General features: G+C 37.7%; 1 protein-coding gene across 1 annotated transcript; it reads left to right on the top strand.

Moving 5' to 3' along the window:
- Positions 1-841: 841 nt before the first annotated feature.
- On the top strand, positions 842-23,175 carry LOC139724490 (uncharacterized). Its single transcript, XM_071635623.1, has 29 exons — positions 842-905; positions 1,588-1,737; positions 4,625-4,780; positions 5,254-5,388; positions 5,853-5,975; positions 6,163-6,291; positions 6,586-6,717; positions 7,334-7,468; positions 8,172-8,315; positions 8,519-8,641; positions 8,980-9,096; positions 10,088-10,198; positions 10,975-11,151; positions 11,772-11,909; positions 12,578-12,757; positions 13,567-13,630; positions 14,174-14,217; positions 14,612-14,675; positions 15,288-15,331; positions 15,831-15,900; positions 16,332-16,378; positions 17,013-17,085; positions 17,790-17,852; positions 18,869-18,946; positions 19,425-19,488; positions 19,903-20,010; positions 20,480-20,683; positions 21,094-21,156; positions 21,622-23,175. The coding sequence occupies exons 1-29, from the start codon at positions 842-844 to the stop codon at positions 21,724-21,726; spliced, it is 3,105 nt and encodes a 1,034-aa protein (XP_071491724.1). The 3' UTR covers positions 21,727-23,175.
- The last annotated feature ends 702 nt before the right edge of the window (positions 23,176-23,877 follow it).

A 23,877-nucleotide genomic window follows, 5' to 3' on the forward strand; every position in this document is an offset into this window, starting at 1 on the left:
TCCCGGGCTTATATAGGAAAGATATTGTCTACTCGTCGTTCCCGAGCCTATATAGGAAAGATATTGTCTACTCGTCATTCCAGAGCTTATAAGAGATATTGTCTCGTCATTCCCGAGCCTATATTGGCAAGACATTATCTACTCATCATTCCCAAGCCTATATAATATAGTCCTACGTGTACTGCCAAACACTCTGTGTTGGAATATACACCATGCGTGCTTTGGAGGAAAGAATCAGATTCATGTGCGCTGTGACAGGATTTGTTTGTTTGTTTGTTTGTTTGTTTGTTTTACCCTGTCTCTCAAAAACAGACAAACCTGAAATCAAGCAATCATCTTTGAGAAAATGGAGGTCTTTTGTCATTTTAGAACGTAATTCATTCATATATTATGCTAAGTAATATATCTATGTTGAGTTATAATTTGCACCATTTCTTTCCATAACGCAGTTGTGTACCAAATCATGCATGCTTTGATGTTTGACTGAAAAAAATGCATAAATTCAATGAAAATCAAAATAAGTCAGAACCATTCCAACTAGGTATGTATAAAGGATGCCTTCAGGCAAAAGAAGATATTCGGTGTCACGTTTAAGATAATGGTAAACAATCACTACGTATAATCATCTTACATGCGATGAAACAGAATAAGTCTTATCTATCATCAGTATGCGATGATACAGAATACTTCTTATCTATTCAAACATATAAAAGGTTTATCCTGCCATATTTAGTCTGATTGAAATTTAAACGTTTATTACCGCTGAACCATCGAGTGATTTTGATTTCAGTAATGGGAGTTATGACCATTTAGATTTTCCCACCTGCAGCAGACGAAAGCAATGGACCTGGTGAGGACATTCTGGGTATTCTATGCGGTCTCTGCTGGACTGGCGTCGGCACAAAGTGAGTGTCCATGACCCCATGTATCGCTCTATGGTTCCATTCCATTTTCCTTATAGAACTGTACGGCAAGGAGACTAACGTTGTTTGCGTTGTTTTTAAAGAGAGATTTTGTTATGTTAGTGTTTGTGAAAATGATTCGAATTTAACATCGTTTGACGCAATCCAAGTGACCTGGCTTTTAAACCAGTAGAAAAGTTAACAATCCGTGGCTTTTTTGTGTGTTCATGCAACGAAATTTTGTATTGTGATTATGAGTAGTCCATGTGTCATTACCTTTCTTTTTTTCTGTGTCAACTCTTACCCTCTTTGCTTTTAAATCATTAGTATCCATAACAAAAAAAAAAAAAAAACTGGTGACAAATTCATTTCAGAAAAGCCTAATACTCTCGTAACATATTTGAACCTCTAATTGGCAATGACTATTATGATATCAGTAAAAAAAATGTAGACCTACTTGTAGTCGAAACTTTGAAATTGTAGTTGTATGATTGTTACTTCATTCTTTTGAATTAAAATGGCACACTCATATGGAAAATGGAAATGACACACTCATATCATGAAATGCATATTATGTACAGTGGACATATAGGAGAAAAAATGACTGAACGCTGGAATTTTTTCTTAATGTTTAAAAAAATGACATGATACTATACTGTCGCCAAATACGTTCCTGCTTCCACAGATACATGTGCAAACGTGAACTGTCAAAATGGCGGGACCTGCTTCAGCGCCGCCGACCCGTCCTCGTCCGTACCGTTTTTCTGCCAGTGCCAGCCGTCGTACCGGGGGACGTTTTGCGAGACGGCAGTAGAAGACGAGACCCCGAGTACAGGTAGGTGTCTGGGATACACGCTAGCTCAGTTTCAATCGACATCCCAGATCACTTGTAATAACGTTGCGAAGATTGGTGTGTTTGAACTGTTGGAACATGTTTATGACGAATACTGTATTGTGTCGCTTTTTAATGCGCGACAGACAACCAGAAGCATCTTAGTGATGTTCGAAATCAAATGCCAAATCCATTATGATTTGATTTTAGCGCAAAGAATCATTCCATTGAGAAAAAACTTTAATCTAATATACAAAAGTATAGATTAGTCATATTCATCGATTAAGGCAATAACGAAATAATTCTATTTCCGATGATTGGCAATTTCTCGAGTTGAATCTGTTACAAAGACAGCCAGATTGGTTGCAGAATGCTTGAAAGGGGAATTTACCCAAAGGATACGTGGATTCAGTAAGTGCAGAAATAATAAAGAAGATGAGTACGCATCAATGAGGTTTTTAAAAAGAAGATATAAATGGAGTTTGATGAAATCAGACGATCCCTTCGAAATGTATGAATGTAAAGAAAATGTCAGGTACACTGCATTTACCTATTTTTTACTTTTATCTACCATGATAAAAGAGCGCTTGACTTACCTCAATCCTTTAGAAGGCAAGGTGAAAATATTGATCTTGATTATTATACGTTAGTAACAAGTTCAGGAAATGTGAACTTTCCGCAGAAATGAAATCATGTGCACTGCTCTTTATATTTTCGTTCTTCTAGTATGACATCGTGAATCGTTACATTCTCTTTATCCAGTAATGACGGCCCACAGATTTCACCAATACTTCAGAAACTCAGAACTATTGAATGGATTGTGAGATTTTCCTCAGACTTTGTGGATATTTCTAATTTGTTTCGCATTGACTGATGTGAATCAAATATACCTTTTAAGGGTATGCACATACTGAGGCACAAAAATAGAGGTACTCACTAACAAGCCACTCAAAAATCCTATTACTAGTAAACTTTAATTATCATTATTTTCGTCATCCCGCGCGCGCTTCTAGTTTCGTGCGCCGACATCGTCTGCCAAAACGGAGGAATCTGCTTCAGCGCAGACGACCCTTCGACAACCGTTTTGTTTGTATGCCTGTGCCAGCCGCCTTACGGAGGAACGTACTGCGAGACAGTCATTCAGCAGCCAACTTCAAGTAAATACCATGAAGTCACGTTTTCATTGCAAAGTGTATTGTTTTCCCGATATGTAATTATCCGTATTATCTTTTGCATTACATATGTATTATATTTCATGACTTGTATTTTTTTTTTCATATTGCTCACTAACATAAATTGACAAATAGTGGAGCGGCATAGCCGAACAATTGTGCATTTTGTGATAAAAGCACCAAATTTCGTACACAGGTTGACAATCACGTTCAGATTAAATTTAGATATTGGGCCATCGTAAATAGCGCCCTCAACGTCCATGGCAGCCATTTTGAAAAATGGCTGCCATAAATGCCATGTTTTCGTAAAATTTGCTAATTCTAGGAGAGAAAAGTCAATAAGATTTTGGCTACAAATGGGAAATGACATTCAAAATAAATCTAGATATCGGGCCATCGGAAATAGCGCCCTCAACGGCCATGGCAGCCATTTTTCAAAATGGCCGCCATAAATGCCATTTTTTTTCACAATATTTTCTAACTTCAGAAGGAAAAGCCAGTAAGATTTTGCAAACAAGTGGGAAATTACATTCAAAATGAATCTAGATATTTGGCCATTCTTATTTGCGCCCTCAACGTCCATGACAGCCATTTTTCAAAATGGCTGTCTAATGTGCCACTTCTTCGATGATTTTGCAAATTTCAGAATTATATTTCATGACTTGTATTTTTTTTTCATATTGCTCACTAACATGAAATGAATGCTTTGATTTATGTATTACTTTTGTTGATTGAAATAAATTGAATTGGATTGGATTGGATTGGATTGGATTGGATTGGATTGAACTGAAGTGAATTAAATCATTTTAAAGAAAAAAATACGCCGGGAAAGATATTAAGAAATGAAAAATACAAAAGTGGAGGGGTCACAGACAGATCCGGACGACATCTCCATGGAAGCACTGTTGTCTGTCAGGGGGTGAAAATGTTCTTTCTACTGTGTAAAATTGGTATCACAACGTCACGTATATTATGTTTTGACACATTCAGGGTAGTATTTTTATCTCACGTGTTATGAACATGATTTCACATGACAGTCCAGGTGGGCATACCTAAAAGGAAACGTAGGCTCATTCTTTCTGCGAACAAGTTTAGAGGTAAACAACATACATGTCACGACTTTTAGGCTCATGATCTTATCGTTACACTACGATCACTTAAGACTCTTTTATCTAATATCCACCGGAGCTACGATCTGGCACACGATTCCAATAATCCCACACCATTTATCATCACATGGAGTTTGTTGGAGATTGTGGAAAACTGTCAAAACGGGTTTACTGTTACTGACAGTGTTCAATGGTATTTTCTCCTGCGACAATTATTGCTCCCATGAAATATCCGCACGCTAAACCAAACAAAAATCCTACACACAAACATAAACCTAACCCCAATCCTAATCTTCGTATCAAACTTAACCTAAAACCCTATCGCAACCCTTATCCCAAGTCCTTGGACAAAATACAATGTTGTCACAGGACCAATGTCGTATCACATATGCTGACAGAGCACCTTCATTGGACACAACGCACTTGGCTGAAGAAACAAGGACGCCCAAGCCTATGTAACTTAGTTAGATACGTGAATGTTTTGGCAGCAAACAGATGAAAAGAAGAGAGTTTTATAAACGAGATGTCTTTATATGTGTGTACACTATCTAATTATATCCTTCGGTATGATGTTTTGCTTTCCCTTGTCTTAATACATTTTTTTTTCAGCTACTGCTGCTCCACGAGCCTCAGCAGAATTGTGCACAAGTGAGCCATGCAAAAATGGCGCCACATGCGTTGATTCCACGGAGCCAGACAGGGAGACATTCCTGTGTCTATGCGCTCCGGGATTCGTGGGATATTTCTGCGACAGAGAGGACACAGGTAAAGTATAGGAGTGATTCATATCTTATATCATCATAGACTCTCTCATAGAAATGTACCGCAGATATTGAACTACGTTAAAGAATAACTGTGTTGTGGAATGTTCAGTATGTACAAATAAGTACTACTAACCGTTGACTATAATACATACTTTCGTTACACCCCGGCAACGTAACAGAAGTTGTTTTCAACTCTTATTGCAAAATCAGTTAATGTTTGTGTACGTTAACTGTACTTTGAACAAACTCTTTTTATATAATTATTACTTTCTGTCTAGTTCTATTTTTCAAAAAGCTCACGGAGATTGGTTACACGGATGCGCAATACAGGTTTATCATTCATTGTCATCATCATTATCATCATCATCGATATCATCGTAATCATCATTATTAAGGTTATGTTTTTATCATAACATACATCATCGCGATTCTTGTTACTATGACTTAGAATTCAATCATGATTATTGTTAATAGGGACAGGGGACTGCGAACCCAACCCGTGCCTAAATGACGGGCTGTGTGACCCTTCTCCATTCGCTGTAAGCGGCTTCACATGTGACTGTCAGCACGGGTTTTTCGGCGATCGCTGCCACAACTCAGTGTCTGTTAGTGGTGAGTTTGTCGAATTGCTATGTGTAGCTTCCTCATGTCGGAATGGGCACCTGTGTATCTAATATACAAATGATGCACAGGATAGAGTGCGTTAGTGGAGCATGTTTCACAATTGTAAATACCCTGGAGTGCGCTGCATCTCCACTAACGCCACGAAATAATCCTGTGCATCATTTGTTTTATAAAATGGGTCGAAAATTCGAAAACTAACAGCATTTTTCACGTACCTTTGTGTATCTAATGCTTGTTAATGATAATGTCTGCGCTTTCGATATTAATCTTGATACACTGTAGTTACAAACACACATTCACACGTCGGCCTACTGAAGCACAAACATTTTATGTGGTATGTAATTCAGTGAACATTGGTTGTGTGTGTAATTTCAAATACTTGGGTACTAACAGATTGGGTAGAAGTAAGATATTGATATATCCAACACGTTTGTTTCTTTGTTTTTTAGGCTACGATGGTTGCGCAAGCTCGCCGTGCCAGAATGAGGGAATGTGCATCAACCAATACGAGACAGAGGACTACTACTGTGATTGTTTGTCAGGCTACAGCGGGCGTCATTGTGAGGTCAAAGGTCAGATTGTTGATGATTTTATATACACGTCCTTGAATATATATTTTTACATCTATATGCATACAAACATAATCTGTATCAGCAGTTGTACGATATGCCGTTCAAGGTAGTTTAAATACTTATAGGTAGTAATAAATACTTATCACGTATCATCATTAAAATAAACTTTTTTTTTTCACTATCACAGGACCGTGTGTTGGAGATCCGTGTCAAAATGGAGGCACCTGTTTTGAAGAAGCGCTCGTTGCTCCTGGTTACCAATGTGTTTGCTCTGCCTCTTTTTACGGAGACAACTGTACCGAAGAAGTTCAGGAAAGTAAGTACACGTGGATGAATAGACGTCAGATTATCGACTTTTATCGCAGGACTCATATCAAGACGATTAGAATTCAACGGAGCAATATTGACTGTTTAATATGAAACCCTTTTCCCGATCAACTTTTCGGAAAATACGCCATGTCTCAATCTTATATCAAATATATAAGGACGATTACCGTACAGTGCTAACGAATGTTACTATCTATTTCTCATTACTGTGTGTTATCATTGTTTGTCAGTTCTTGTGAACTATTTAAAATACCATGTCACTGGTTTCTGTGAAATCGTATAGACCCGTGTTTACCGAACCCTTGCATAAATGGACTATGCTTCCGGCTTGAGCAGGCAGCCGCCATGACCACCTCGAGGCTTTTTTTCTGCCAGTGTCAGCCCGGCTTCACTGGGACCACATGTCAACACAAAGGTAGGTCATGCTCACTCCCCCACCCTTTGCACTTACCCAAACTTTCTATGTGAATAGTACCCGTTTCCCCTAAAATTATTCATCGCATTGAGTTATAATCAAAGATATTCTTCATCAAAAGATGTAGTCACCGTCACCACTCGGTTGGATGTATCGTGAAACGTCACACCTACAAACCGAACATTGTTATTTCGTATTATTTTCCTACGCGGTGCACAACGAAAGAACGGAAATCAAGATTTTTCTTGGTATAGCTCGCATGTGAAAAGGGGACGATATGATATGGCAGATAGGGAAAGCGATTTGGAGAAGGATGAACGCGTGCATTTGTATCATCCTTGACCGTTTGCAGTATTAAAAAACTCTTCACATCGGTGATAAGATGAAGAGCATACACTTAATATTGGGTTTGTTTCGCGACGCTGTCAACATTTAGAAAAATTACTCAATGTGCTGCGTATCTAGTCAAAAACTTTCTGAGCATGCCATAGTGATATGATCTAAGAGATAACAGTGCATGAAAATGTGTGATATCATGTGACGGAACTAACTCTCTATCATAGTTATATCATAATGACTGACTATCTATCATCAAACTATAATCTCTATGACACAGATCCATGCTATTCGGATCCCTGTGAAAATAACGCGGAGTGTCGGAACGCCCTCGTCGGGGGCAATGCGGATTTGGTGATTGGCTTCTGGTGCCAGTGCACGCCAGACTTCATCGGCAGAACATGTTCGGTCCCGGGTAAACTAATTCGTCCATGGTCATTATGATTGCAAATGCTCATTTCTACTGGTTTATCAATTCTTTCCTAAGCCCAATTTTACATGAATTGCTTGATGTTCAATTTGAGACGACAATGCGTAAATGCAACAAAATTGTCATGAATAAAAATACAGTAGAAGCAAAACATTATTCATTGATCATAATCTACTTGTCAATAATATCAACAATGTCAAATATCATTTACGAGCAAATTGAATTGATTTATGATGATAGTATACTTGAATAATGATTATGATTATTCTCAGGTACATAAATGCATTCAAAAAGAGCTGTAATGACATGAATAATGAAGGATGATAAAATATGACAATATCAACATTGTGAATGCATAACATACCGTAACATTTTTTAACAAGATGAGATTTTATTTTCATCGTCTAAATTCCGCTAAGTTTTGTATTTGCCATTTTTCTTTCTAGTATGTTTTCCATATTTCTAATCTTTGGCCGTCAACAAAAAGGAAATCAAATCAACGCCTTGATATCATTCAGCGTTACAAAGTATTCTCTATCTATCTATCTATCTATCTATCTATTTTTCTATCTATCTATCTATTAGATCTATCGATCCGTCTATCCATAGTATATAAATATGTACATGTATCTATCTCATTGGTTGCTTCGTTCATACCGTGGTCTTCTGTTTATGTTGTCACTACAAGTGCCATGTTCATCGAACCCCTGTCTGAACGATGCTGAATGTGTCGACGTGCGAGGTGTGGACGACCCAGTGTTTGAGGAGGAGCAAGTCAGTTACACGTGTAACTGTCTAGACGGCTGGATGGGGCAAAACTGCGAAGTACAAGGTGAGGATTAGTGCAACTTGTTTGTCTTTTTCTGTGTTCTATTAATCAGCTAGATCTTTCGTTTGAACTTCATGATTACCGTTGATTTAAAGAGATAAGAATGAAAAAGAGGAATCAATGAGCGTGTATCTGAACTATGGTATTGGTTGAGAGAAAAAAAAAGACAACAATTAAATATCATCTGAATTTTATCTTTTGGTCAGTTCCTGTTTCCGACACCTGCTCCTCTGATCCGTGTCAGAACGGTAGTTCGTGCAGACCTAACTCTGCTGGCTTCACTTGTGACTGCCCCAGCGGTTATTCCGGAACGACTTGTCAATATCTTGGTGAGTTCGTTTGTGCCTCTCCATTTCGCACTAATGTAGTAAAAAGACACATATTATGTATCTTATGTATGGTATGTATGTATCCATGTATTTATGCATATTTATATAGGTGATTTGAATTCTCACAGGAAGAATTTGCACGACGAAAAATTGATTGCGCTTGGTTCAACAGTTCAGGTCAAATACAACCAAAAAATGCACACATGAACATCACTAATGCATTGTATTAGGCAAGTGATGTGGAAAAAAATAAAAAAACGATTCTAACTTTGCGGTAATTTGTATATCTGGTGTTTAACGGCTTAAATCACATTGACTTTTCTTTTTTAAATGATCAGATCCCTGTCTCTCCAATCCTTGTTTGAACGGTGGCAAGTGCTACATCAGCGAGTTGGGAAGTTCTTACTTCTGCTACTGTCCCACTACATATACTGGAAATGAATGTCGGTATCATGGTAAGTCCGTACGTGTTGGACACTAACTCTGTAGCTGCATTCGTGCTGCAGAATCTCTCGTTTTCTCAAGTGATAAAAAGAGCAAAGAGAAATTTTCCGTGGTCCAAATCAGGTGCGATAGAATAATGAGGTAGAAAGAGGAATTATGAAGCACCAGTTGAACACCTCCTTTATATAAGTCGTAGTTCTTTGCAGTGATTTATGATAGTTAAGGGATTCTCTTGGAAACATAAAAATCCATGCATTCACGTTTTTTGAATGATTATGATAACTATACGAGCCAGATGACTGATGATCGATACATAACCTCTATCAGACCTATGCTAAAGCAGTTACAAAAAATGCAATGTTTTAGGTAACGGGCACATGAAAATGGTACAAAGTAAGGTATGAAGAGGTCATTAACTCTGATATCTACTACGTGCCATTTTCATTTTAATGCTAAACGCGGCGGTTGGTTTCATTCATCTTAGTTGACATGGCATAGCATGATGGGCACATAAACGGATAAAGTAACATGAAAGCAGCACAATTTTCAAACGATAGAAGGTTTCAGGACATCTCCCTGCATGTAATAACCGTCGCCATCTTCTGGAGGACTTACTCTCTCTCTAGATGAATCCACCAGGTGATAGCTGTCTAGGAATGCTGTCTACGAACTCCCCGGAACTAGAAGTGCTTCTTGTGGTCTACCTCTGTTACAATTAACTTCAATGTTTCTGGTCAGAATTCAATGTTTTTAGATGGTTCTTTTCTCAGCATGTGGTCTGGAACCAAGAGGTGTCTTCTCCTTAATCTTTTGAGTAAAGCCCTTTTCTTCCAATATAGCTTTTAAATGAACCTCTCCATTTTCAGCAGAGGCACCCCGTGGTGAATAGGAATCATTCAACTAAATAACCAAAATTACAACAGAATTTATCACACAAGTAAAATGAGTTGTTCAACTTAGAGGCATATGTTGATTTAAATATAAGAAGATTTTCCTCTGCAGAGCCGTGCCTGTCTGAACCGTGCCAGAATGGAGCGTTGTGCCTAAACCAGGGCAGTGACTATAGCTGCACCTGCTCCTCAGGAACTATGGGGACCAACTGCGAAATCCAAAGTTAGTATAGGAGCGTTATGGAGTCTCGTTTGATAGGGCAAAACCTCCCTAATTCGTGTAATTTTTGTCAATAAGATATATAGGAATATACATGTATACATGAAAATTTATAATGTGACGCTGCGTGTCATATACGGTCAGCATTCTCCTTATGGATTACATCGATCAAATAAATTCTGAAATTGGCATTTACGCTAAAGTTTCCGTACGCCAAAGAATGAAACCTTGGAGATATTAGATGAAGAACGTCATGATATTGTCTTGGCTTAATTTCGGCGATACCTAATTATACAATTCGTCAATCTGCTCCGCGAACACAGATGAGAGATTGAGTCTGTGAAAGAAACAATCCTGTTTTTAATTAAACTCTCCTTGGGGTGTGAGTCGAATCAGTCAGAGAAGTCTTGATGCACTTTTCTCCTACGGAAATCGTATTAAGTTCTTTTCACACAACCATCATCAATTTCTCTCAAATACGATTACTGCGATACGCCTTTTGGAAAAAAGATAACCAAATCGCAAGCGAATACTGGTTCTATTTGATGTGCTAATCCAATTATTTTGCTTTATGATAACTTCGTACACTGTTTTGTAATTTCGTTTAAGACGTCCCTTGTTATCAGTATGATGTTTGATCAACATTCTAACAACATTCATTCAAATTTTATAAATGGCATGGCTTATTCCCGTAAACAAAAATGTGGTGTTTAGCCAGCTTAATGGGAAGTTTAGGAATCGTTTAAAATTCATTGTGTACGTGTATATGTGTGTTCAAGGTGTCTGCTACTCAAGCCCTTGTCAAAATGGAGGCACCTGCTATGTGAGTGAAGACACGACAGCTTACGTCTGTCTTTGTGCGTCGGATTTCCAAGGCGATTACTGTGAGGAGCCGAGGGTTGAGGTGGGCGTGTCACCTAGCTCCACACCGGGCACTACGACGAGGCCACATGAAGGTTTGTGTCATGTCGGGCAAAACATTGGGAAATCAAAACAATAAGTAATAGGTGTATACGGGTGTTGGATTGATAGCTTTTAAAATCATCCATTTGTTTACCTGTTTGTCTGTTTATCGCCGTGACCCATCCTGTCTCATCTTGTCTGTTTCCTCTCTCTCCCAGTTAAACAGATTTGATAAGTGTCTGTTGGATAGTTTACCTAAGATTTGGGTTTGCTATGGTTCTCTCTCTTCTATATAGAAGTAATTAATTTCTATCATTGCATGCGACTTAATTTCTATCATTGCATGCGACTTAATATATTGCCGTAAATTTACCTGAAACTGATCATCGCACCTAAATGTGGCATAAACTAGGATATGGTTGTATTACGGAAGGGAAGGAAATCTTGGTGACCCAACAACATGTCACACATTCTGACAACAAAACAAATCATCACCACCATGATATCAGACTTAAAGTAACTAGAAAACTTTATTCTTCCCTCGCCTGAAGCACCATTGTCCCAGTCTCGATCTATTTTTCTCCATCAACGTGGGCCCAACAGGCCACACCCACTTTGCACAAATGCATATTCGTGACAGTTGTAACAGATCAATGTTCTTCTTCGTGTATAGATCAATGTGCGTCGTACCCTTGTGCTGCCGGGAGCACCTGTGTGTTGGAAGGGCCTGATCCCTATGACGGAGTCTACTCTGCCATGTGCCTCTGTCCTGACGGCTTCACTGGTGTCACGTGCGCCGTAGAACTGCCACGTAATTAAATTTCACATCATTTTATCGTTTGCTTCCCGACTAGACAAAGCACCTCAGTCGAAGATGATATGAAATGTTAGAGCTCGCATTATGCTCATTTTCGTCTATTCTTTGCAAGATATTGTGCTGTTTTCCTTAGTGAGCGAATATTTACTGTGATGCTGACGTTTTAGTTTGAAAAAACAATCTTAAGCTCGATTGTAATAGTGTTGTATCTATATTTACGGTTCTTCGGCAGGATGATATCCTTTTAGTTCTATTTTTGTGTTTTCAGAAATGTTCATGGAGCTCTTAATCGCAGCTCCCATGATATTTTGCTGTTTCCCAATCCTGAACACCCTTTTCTGTCTTTGTACACTTATGTATCTGATCTAGCTGACGTGTTTTTGCCCTCGTCCTCTGATATTCAATAGCCACACTATTTTGCATCAGAACCGATGAGCGTATATCATAATAAATATTATGTAGCATATGTCAGTTTTTAACAATATTATTATTTATTCATCCCCCTTGACAATGGTAATGACCTGGGAGCTCAAGGAAATGCCACTACATGTATATTCTATCTGTAACTGATGGAGTGACGATGTATAATGAGGGCGTGATTCTTGTTGTTTACACCACGTTTTATTTTGGATTAATGCATCTTTTTGACTTCTTTCCTGCAGGCCAAGAATCCACCCAAGCGCCATCTTTCTCTCATCGTGTCTCTAACACACAACCTACCAAAGCCCCGTGTTCCTCCGACCCTTGTCTGAATGGAGGCACCTGTGCAGACAGTGCAGAACTCTTTGTCTGCCTGTGTCCAACCTTCTATGTCGGGGAGCAATGCGAAACTGACGTACGAGGTGAGAAAAACCTGCTTTTTTGATGACCTGATTGGCAGAAATACAACGAAAAGGTCAGGAGTGGAATGGATAACGACTTTGGTGAGATACAATAAACCGTCTTCTGTTTTTAGGATAGGCGCTAATTTGCCATTTGTTCAAACATAACGATATGCAATATTTCGTTAGTTTGGTTTAGATTCCAATTCACCCTCTGACATCATGATCACATCACCTCTCTACCTATTTATCTACCTACGTACCTACTACCTACCTACCTACCTATCTCCCTCTCTATCTATATATCTATCTATCTATCTATATATTTGTATCTATCTATCTGTCATTCTATCTATCTATCTATCTATCCATCTGTCTTTATATCTACCTAACCACCTACCCATTTCGATCCGTTTCCCTACCATAAGACAGTTTATGTCTCATTTATCTATCTATCTATCTATCTATCTATCTATTTATCTATCTGTCTATTTGTCTTTCTATCTATTTTCAATAAAATCTATAAAGCTAGCTGCTTAGCTATATCTATGTGCCTGTCTCGTTCATAATCTTTTGCTCTAACTGATTCTACTGTCCAATCATCCGTTTTACATCTTCTTTTTTTGTCTACAAACACACCAAAACATTGTGCGGAAGAATATCGAATTGGCAAGGAGAACGAAATTTATCAATAGATAGCTTACTGGCAAGCAAATCTTATCTTTTAGTCTTGGCCAGTTGAAGGATTTTTTTTTTTTTTGATATTTGCTTACAACTGCGTGAGTATGTTTGCCCAGTACTGTAGTTAATGTTGCCATTTTCCTACACAGATTGCTCATACAACGGTGATATTTTCAGAGAGGGACAATCCAGAGATAATGGATGTGGAAATTGGTAAGTTGAGAATATTGTCACAACAGGTATTTAAGTTCGTCTCTATCTTGCAGTGATGCTTCAGACCATTTTATTACGACAAATTATGGAAGAGTAATCAATGAATAATTGAATAGGGTTTTGGTAATAGCCTACGTTATATTGTCCATGAGTCGTCGTGAAATTGGCCAGATCCACATGTTTCCGTTTGTACCTGAGAAGTTTTATTCTGTGTCTCTTTGCCCTCATGGACTGTTGAAGAGGTTGTGCATATGACGTATCAGAATGTATACAAACATGTGCTCATCTTAATTGTCATTATCACCCATGATTAGCAAATGATCGCCACAATGGGCCCACATTCTGTTGAAGAAGGCAAAAATACACCTACATCCTAATTTATGCTTATTCGAACATTTGGAAAGGTTCAGTTGATATGATTATGACTGAACCTCCTTTTGAAATCAGCCATGAGTATAATGTGTCAAATTTTACAATGTAAATTTATTAACAAAATTGGATATTCACACTTTCCTTCTTTACCTGTCACATTGATTAATACAGCGTATGCCAGAATGGAGATTGGGAGTGTACATCTAGTAACTGTGGTAAGAACGAATTTTCACATCCGTATAAGTATGCATTGTCGATATAATTTTAGCAAACTATTGTCTTCTTATCCTGAACGTATAGAGCCCGCGACAATGCTGTAGATGACGCTTTCAGATTTATTGTTTAGGTTTTCATTCTTAATTTTTGTTTCTCCGCTGTTGTTTCGCTTCAGAATCGTGTTTCTTGACTCGTCCTCCTTGGGAAATACAACAGAGAGGATGTTTGAGAAATTAGATCCACAGGTAGAAGAATGTGTGTCTCGATTTTGGACAGAAAAAAAAGCGAGTACAACGTATTATTAAAAAGCAGACAACAAATCAAGAAGAATGAATCATTGTCTTTGTTGATTTCTTTTTTTTTTCTGATACGATTGATGTCATTGTCTTCCAGAGTGTCCTGTTGCTGGACATATTTACATGAACAACGAGACATGGACGAATGACTGCAATACTTGGTAAGAAATGTCTCCGATCATGCTCAGTTTGCTCAATGTTTCAGTTGAAGGGTTGCGTAAGTTGGTAAGAAATAACTTTCCTGATTTTGTGCCAAGGAACGATTCAATCAGATTATTTTGGACTAGCATTAATGAGGATGTTGTGCTGTTTCTATACCGTTAGTACATTTTCCAACAGAAATACTATTGTTTTAAGTGTTTTCTGTTAGCTTGTAATCACTGCGTATCAATTCTCCTTCTCCGGTTTGTTTGTTTGTTTCTTTAATCAGTAGATAGCACAATTATGAAGGTAGAAGTATACATTATATGTACTACTGCATACCTCTATTGGTACGTGTACCACGATTCTTCGCCTTGTTTTTGATGTATAAAAATGATACCAGCACTCTCTGGGTGCTAGTCATAGCTGAAACTTTGTTACTATGATTTAGCGAGTTATAACTATTGATTGTAAATGATCTAAAAGCAAAGTGTGCCGCGTGTACATAATTATGATATATCAAAGACCCACATTGACTCATTTTACAAAGCATCATAATCCAGCCTAGCCTTTACTGCTGCTGGCCGTGTGTAAACATTTTTTCTTTGCTCTGTCTTGTTTTTCCTTCTCAGTTTTTGCCAGAATGGAGCGATTGTATGTACTAATATCGACTGCAGTGAGTATTAAATTCTACTTTTCTTTTGCCAATTTTTGCGAAGTAACGTTTGTTAATTAACCTATGCATATTCTTTGTGTTTATTAGGTGTTTACTTTAGTATAATAGCTTGTGAATACAATGATGTGATTTTACATTACGCTATACATGAAGTATATATATATATATATATATGTCGGTCGATGTTTCGCAGTCATGGAAATCTCCATGACAGAGATTTGTCAGTTTTGCTTTCACTTCTTACGCAACCTCTATAAGAAATACACTATGAATCTTAGTGAATCTTCTCATGAATTATCGTCAAGAGTTTTACTACAGCAATATTCGTGGGAATGAATTTCATCGACTTTGAAAATCCCAAACTGCTGAGACAAGGGGACAAAATAATAGTATGATAAAAACAGAATATGACAACTGCTGTTATTTCATTTACCTCATAACATTTATTAGGAACCCTGTAAGGTTTTATGCTCTTAATTTCTTGTTTTATTTGTTGTAGGTACTGTCTGCCTCTTCGAAGGAAGATTCTACAACATCGGGGAGCAGCGGGACAGTCAGTGTTCCACATGGTATGATCCACGAAAACGATTACTGTTAACCACTTGAGCTGTATGTAACTGGGGTAGATTTCACCCGTCAAAATGTTTCATATCCTTTATTCTTTCACCCGATTTTTATTCACAGATGTTCTATGAAAAAGAATAACTTAATTAATGCACACAATACTTGCCGAAGCAAACCCAAGCGTCTTAGTACTGGTATGGAATCCAGCCCTGTTTCATTTAATGTTTCATTTCTGTCACTTATAAATTTGAAGTCTACTCGCAATCTACTAAAACAGCATTCGCAAAGTTGGCGAAAAGATTTTTAAACGTATCATTTGATAACAAAGCCCGTGATATTGAATCCCGCACAATTCTTCGTTGCCTCGATCTATTTACCTTTACGCCTTAGCACTGTTTGCCAGTCTTTATTCGCTCTCTACATTTTTTTTTTTCAGTATTTGCCAGTTTGGTCGATGGTACTGCGCAGACATTGAAAATTGTGGTAAGACTGAAATGAATAAGACTATATTTTGGTTCGTATATTTGTGTGAATATATTCAGAGGAGAATTCTCTTAAGACAATTAGTATTATATGATTTTTTTTTAATATTTAGTTTTGTTCCTTCGAAGCGTCTGGCAAGCAATCGAACATAATGTGTTTTCCCCTTCACACCCACCCCCACACACACAGACACAAGCATGAACACACACACACACACACACACACACACATACACACACACACGAAGACAGCGAATGTTTATTAGAGCCGCTGAGCCCTATTACATAAAAGTCGAGATCAACATAAGACAGAATATCAAACATAAGTCTCTGAATACTCAATTCTGGTTGGCTCATACCTGACTTATATTTGATTTTCTGATTTAAGCTTGATTGCATCTTTTTAGTCAAGCGGATTCAGAGCGGGTATGTATGGAAGTTGTTCTATACGACAATTAGTTGTCATCAGACTGCTCAGAAAATCAGACACGCAGAACTATCGATAAATCCTTGAAGCAGGTCATAGTATCATCTTCATTCAAATCATAATATTTTGTCGTTTTGAAAAAGCTGATTAGAATTCATTGACAACACATCTTTGTACGATCCGTAATGATATTTGTCCTCTATTTCAGTTGACTACTCTTGTATGTACGGTAGTACAGCATTTGATGAGTACAGTATACGACCACAGCAATGTAATCTCTGGTAGGTACCCTGGAGTTACCCACTATACATGTATATATGGCACAAAGTAAAGATTACACTAGGCATTTTCAAGACCTTGACAAGCAATATATGTTTACACGATCAATGTTGTATATATACATGGTATTTTTCGGATTAAATCCTACCAGGCCATTGATGTGCCTGTAGCAGCCGATTGATTAGAAACTTTCAAAAAGTTAAACTAAGTTAAAAATCCATTTTGCCTTCAAAACCAATATTTGAAATATATAGGAATGTGCAGTCAAGCTATACAGTTGAGAAGCGTACTACAAATGTATATAGCTAAACTACTTCCACCCATTTACATCAACGTTTGTTCGAAATTCCATCAACGTTTGTTCGAAATTCCAATGGCCATTCACATTGACAATCTACACGAAGATACAAGATAAAGATAATATCCGAAATGTTTCTTACATAATTATTGGTTGGCGGGGATCGAATGAAAATCAATCGTAAATGACATAGTTCAGCTCCATCAATCGAAATAGTTATCAAGTGCGTAAACTTGATGGTATAAGTAGCTATGTGGTTTAGTCCTTGAAAGTCGTGATTGATTAGGAACATCATCTTTCCTGGTATGGCCAGCTTTTTGTAGCAATTTCTATTTCATTTAATATTAACCACGCTCGATACCGTGCGTTCTTACGTGACAAACATGTTTGCTTGAAATTCCTTTTTAGTACGTGTGAGCGGAGTACATGGTCCTGTACGACAAGCAATTGTGGTAAGTTTTATCTAGTGCGGTAAATGTAGTGAAACATTAGAAAACTGACGAAAATCGATAAAATTTTAGGCTTGCTTGAACCACAGTCACACTTCCTCTGGGAGGTAGACCCATTGTCATTCTCAGTCTTAAAATAAACTGTTACATGTTCAAGAGGTGGTTCGAAATATTTTCGACAACATCTAATATATTAATGCGTCATCTGAGATGTAAGAAGTGCATCGGAAACGTATAAGATATCAATGGTATATCTGTGCTACAGGAGGAAAAACGCATTTAAAGTGTATCAAACATTACCATTTGATTTCACTTCAGGGCAATCTGACTGGTTTAGGTATTCTTTCTTTCTTTCTTTTTTGGTCGCGAAGGGGTATTGAGTGCTGTGGTGGTGTATGTAGGCCCATACGTCTTTTGAAAAATGTAATTCCCTTTGATTGCTTGTGATATTTATTTCGTATTGATTCTTTCATTTCAACTTCTTTCCACTGAAACTTAATTCGCCAGATGACTAGTAAGTATGCTTCAATGCTTATGTCATTCAAACATATTACTGTTGGTAGCTGTTAGACGTGAATCTTTATTGCAGTTAAATCAATTTGTAGTGACACATTTTGGACAGAAACACTGTTGAAATGTTTAGGTTCGTCTATTTATCAATAGAGGAAATGTCAATCTTTCTTTTCTGAATCTGCGGAATTCACGTGTGCATGTATTTCTCCCTAACTCTCTCCCTATCTATTAATGGAATTACGTATGTACCCCCCAAAATGCACTAAAGACAGCCACGACACCATTAGTTCATTGCAAATCATTCAAAGTCACTATACATGCCATATTGGTATAGAAATACGACTTGATCACTGTCACACTCATTGCAGAGGCCAAAGTAAGGGAAGTATAGAATTATACTAAAAGCCAGAGTACGAAAAGTGTAGAATATATACTTAAAGCCAAAGTACGAAAAACTAAGAATGTATACTATTCCGCAAGCAGTTTAAGCACACCTTTTCTTTCATTATATCCTTCTGGCGTCAGCCCTAGTGGCGTTCAGATTTTTCTGGACCTCAGCGGTAATGTGTCTGCATTGACTGGGAAGGAGATACCCTTTGTGAGGTATGAATATCATTACATGATTCTGTGATAATATTGTACTAAGAGCTTTATTCTCTGATGACTATATCATACAACTGTGAGTATTTGCATCAGTCTTTATCTTTAATTTAGATTTCACCATTTTTTATGAAAGACAATAGTTCTTCAAGATGGTTTCGAATCATGATGATAGCATGGATGTATAAAATAGTGCTACGTATCTTATTTCTCGCTCTTTCCTCATTACCACAAGTGTCATTCCAATGGCTTGCATCATTAATCGAGCATATAGTCGTTCTTTCCTGTCTTTTATTCAAAGGGCGGAAAAGCAAATGTTGGATAGACATGGTGATGTCAAACATTAAAACCGCCGTCTAGATTACAACATTCATCTTCACCTCATTATCCCACTTTCATGATCTCTTGATCTGAGCAAAATTAAATGTTTAGCGAGAAAATTACGCCTCCTAATTGCATCTTATATAATTTCGTGTTACAGCTACTTCAAGACAGAGGTCAACCAAAGGTATTTTCTCGGCGCAGAGCAGCTAAAAGATATAAAGGTACCACAACAGAAAATATGTGTGCGTTTTTAGAAGCGTGTAAACGTGACGTTTGAGAAATGCAATATTTTGACTGATTTTGCAGCCGACAGCTTAGTGCGTAAACAGAATCTATAACATGCCTTGCAAGCTATTTATTAGAGCTCACAACAGGTTTTGATGTATTTCATAACTAAAGGAACTCAATGTCAGTAATTCAACATTGGTTGGAAACCATGTACAAGGAAATCATCTTTTCCACGTCTTCTCCGATATATTATTACGGAAAATGGAAGAAATCAATGTTACAATAATTGTGCAAATATCATATGAACTTAAGAATATATGGGCTGGTGTTGAAGTAGTATTTAAGGTGTAATATCTGGTTGTAATGAAATCATTACAATATTTTCTTTTTTGTTGTTGACTGTACAGCTCTCCTCGGGAGGATACAGTGATGTTGTGCCTTTCCAGTTCAGTGTAGTCAAAAACTCTTCTCGAGATATCAGCCCCGTGGCAGTGAGGAACCGTATCGAGAGCAAGGTAATTATTCTTGCAGACTAAACATCATATCACTTGGATACAGGGTGCAAACCTAGATCCTCTACATATTGCTTATGACCAGCACGTTGACTCCTACAAAGCCCCCTTCCAGAAAAAAAAGGAAAACACATAATGAACTAAAATTTAATTCCAGCTACCCTAAAATGGCAACATATCAGTGAACTAATAAATCAGCTCCAGTTTATATATATATATACGGTATATATATATATATATATACATACATATATATGTATTTAAGTAATGTATCTCTGTTTAAAGTATGAAGGTAATTATTCATTTGTTTACAAGTATTCCTGCAAGCGTGATAAAGAGGTCATGGTTTGTTTCACTTCCCTTTATCACATGTAAATGAAGACAGATGCTTGGCAATATTGTTCTTAAGTATTTTTGCAAATTATTCTGTCGAGAATCCTACAATGACCATGTATTCATCGTTATCTCGCAGGTGAACAACGGCGAGTTCTCGATCCATTTCGGGGGCAACAATTATCTCGCTGTCCCCTCGTCGTTCGAGGCTGTCGAAATCGACTTCAAGAACGATGACGAAGGACTGCCGGTTTCGTCAAGCCCACGGGTCCTGGCAACGGGCGGCATCATCGGAGGGCTGGTCGCACTCTGCTCCGTCACCGTGTTTTTGTTCGTTATATTCGTGAGTGCATTTACTATCGTTATATGGCAGTGGACGAAGTTGTGGTCCTGCATGGTATTTTTCATGCTTCCATTGCTGATGCTACTACATGTACATTAATTATATTTTTTTCTCTTTCTTTTCTTCTTCTTCTTCTTCTTCTTCTTCTTCTATATACTTCTACTTCCTCCTCCTCCTCCTCCTTCTCCCCCTCCTTCTCCTCCTCAGTATTGCTCTTGCTGCTTTATTTGTGAGAGCATTTCTATGAGAGGAGGGAGAAGTCTTTAATGATAACGATGGCTGTAACCTTTAACAGGACAATAATATCAGACTGGTCAGTACGTAAGAAGATACGTGATGGTTAACAACAAGAATTAGTGAATTCTACCAAACCCTCTCAAAATAATAATGCTGTCTGTTCTGTCACGCAGTTGTACAATCTCTGTAGACGAAAGTCTTCGATGGAGGCTACCGACGAACCGGTAATTCTCGCGGTAAGAAAATAGCGTATGATTACTAGTTTGTGATATCGGTTGGATATGTGTGCTTGTTCCGTTCTTGGAAAACAGAACGGCTGTTTAACGTTTTGAGTAAAGAGCAAACCATGATTCAGGTATTTTGCAGATAAAGGACGATGAAATTGTCTCGGTTTTGTTTTGTGTTTTTTTTCCCTCCTGTTTTTCTTTCTTTTTGAAAATCTGTCAGATTTTCCTCTGCGTTTCCTATACCCTACCATCAAATGAGTCCTGTAAAATCAGCTGCTCCGAATTTTGTTAAACTGAAGGAGAAACTAGATATTCTTCCATCCACTTTGTGATGGAACAAATTTAAATCGTGTATTTATCCTTTCATTATACCACAGGCGGCTGTTATAACGATCCTGAGAGAGTTTAAAAGAAGTGAACAAATTTGTCAAATAGCTACTATACATTTGTCTTGGTATCATTCTCCCACTACAGCAACTTACGACGCAGGACTCGCTGGCAAGCTCACCCCCAGTCAGCCCCGCGGAACGCTCTCGATCCATCCCGGCTCACTTTCGCTTCAAAAATCCGTACGTGTAGTTTCCCTGCAGAAAAATTTCATTGTAGTTCCCGCAGACAGGTGGACATCGGTCTCCTCTTCCGATAATGCCCGACGTAGAAAAAAGAGGGGAAAAAAAGGGGGGGGGGGGTGAGGTGGCATTAAAAGGAAAAATGTTGATGGTGGTCAACTCTGTGGTTCCAATACCATATTTTACCCTTAACTTCGTTTTGTTGCACAAGCAGTAAGCCTTTATGATATTACTGGGCCAAAGATATTTTTTTCCAATTTTTTTTTCAGTAATAACAATAAAGCATCTCACCCCCCCCCCCCATTAACACACCATTATCAAATAAACATAGTCCCTTTACGTTGACTATTTGTACAAGTAGTTCGGCCTGATTTGTATTCTGACGAAATGAAAGAAAAGATAATGATACTTGTAATCCATGCCAACGGCGGCGCCGAAGGTTTAGGGGTTTTTTGTGCATTTTTCTGTCTGGCAGCAGACATTATTAAGTCAATAGATTTCCAATGGCTTGACAGGCCTATTTTGCTGGTTTTATCACTTATAAAATTATGCCTGTCGATGTCCTATCGAGTACTGGTATACTGAAATCTGAGAGGATGACATGGTGCGACTTCGACTATAGTGTCACTTATACATGTACATGTATTTCCTGCTAGAGTGCAAAACAATGCAACGCATGGTAGAAAAGTCGACAACTCATATCAGTTTCGTGTACGTTTCCTGTATGACGCGCAAAAGGACCGACTATGAAACTAAGCGTGTAAACAGTACTTCCCGCAGGGTGCATTTCATCATGCGCGTAAAGTCATTAAATTTACCGGATGAAATATTTTATTCTTACCTTTGCAATCTGTTTTCATCTCTTGTTGATAACTTGTTAATTGTATTCGGACTTTTAGTCCACTTTTGTACATAGTATGCTTGCAGGCCAAGATTTAATTATACTATAAGCTAAATAACTGAAATTATATTGTTTTTATTACATTAGTGATAATCCCATCATTTGTCCTGTAATATGCTATCAATAAATACGTATATGTATGATTGAGTATTTACTAAGTCTTTAGACATTGAATTGAAAATGCAGTAAGTTCCAGTGTTTTGATAATATTTAGTCGTACATAATTACAATATGAGAAGTGTGATACTTGAATTTGTGCGTTATGAATCTGTTCACGACTGTAAGAGTTCACTAACCTTTATACACTTCTCTTTTTACGTGTAAAAATGTTTGCAAAGTCTTTGGATACACATACATTTTTTTTCACAATATGTTTTCCTATTCGTATATCTTGAACATGAATGGTAGGACCCCTGTATTAAAAAGTTGTAATTGTTATTAAGATAAAAATTTACCATTATGTATACGTCTACGAATGCCAGCACTTGTGAATGACAGATTTTTTGAATGATACGTAAGTGTAACATGTGGCACTAATGAATAAAGAGCCGAACGTACTAAAAGGACACGGCTTCTGGTTTCGTTCGTTGTCTAATATTTCTCTCTGCGATCCCATTGCTGTACAGATGTATATCAATTGAAGAAAAATCCCTTGCAAGATCTCAGATTCTAGCGGTGTAACCACCCAACCACACACACACACACACACACACACACACACACACACACACACACACAGGTGGACCCGTTTCTAAAAGAAAGAAAATGTTTAAATATAATTGCTTTGTATTCATCTGTAATCTTCCGAAAATGAGTTTTATTCTTGCATCATCCTATGGGACTGATACACGCTAATTCTGAAAGTAAGCTTTGCCGCAGTTGCAAAATTGTCCCCTCATCACGAGGTTTACACAACTTGACGACGGCTGGAATATAATTAAGACGATTACACAAAATTCTCCAGGATGTGTAAATGTGCATTTGCTTTGATTTCGTCATTTGTTTTTAATCATCAGTCAAAATGTGGCAGATATGTACATTCAATGTTATCAATGCTCTTGGTTGTGAAGTTTACTGCATTGTTATCTTCTACATCAAAAGCACGGGTTAAATAGACGGGTGAGTGATATGGTGCGTCAAAATAAAGCAGCCAACATGCATCGACACAGCGTTTTGATCATCTAAGACAAGCAAAGATTGTTTTTTCACATTAATCATCTTTTAACCTTGATATAAGAGTTCCATTTAGATGACCATGGG

The sequence above is a fragment of the Diadema antillarum genome, unplaced genomic scaffold (genome assembly GCF_040938485.1).
Source record: "Diadema antillarum isolate AM-2024a unplaced genomic scaffold, OU_Dant_1.0 scf00000217, whole genome shotgun sequence".
Taxonomy (NCBI): Eukaryota; Metazoa; Echinodermata; class Echinoidea; order Diadematoida; family Diadematidae; genus Diadema; species Diadema antillarum.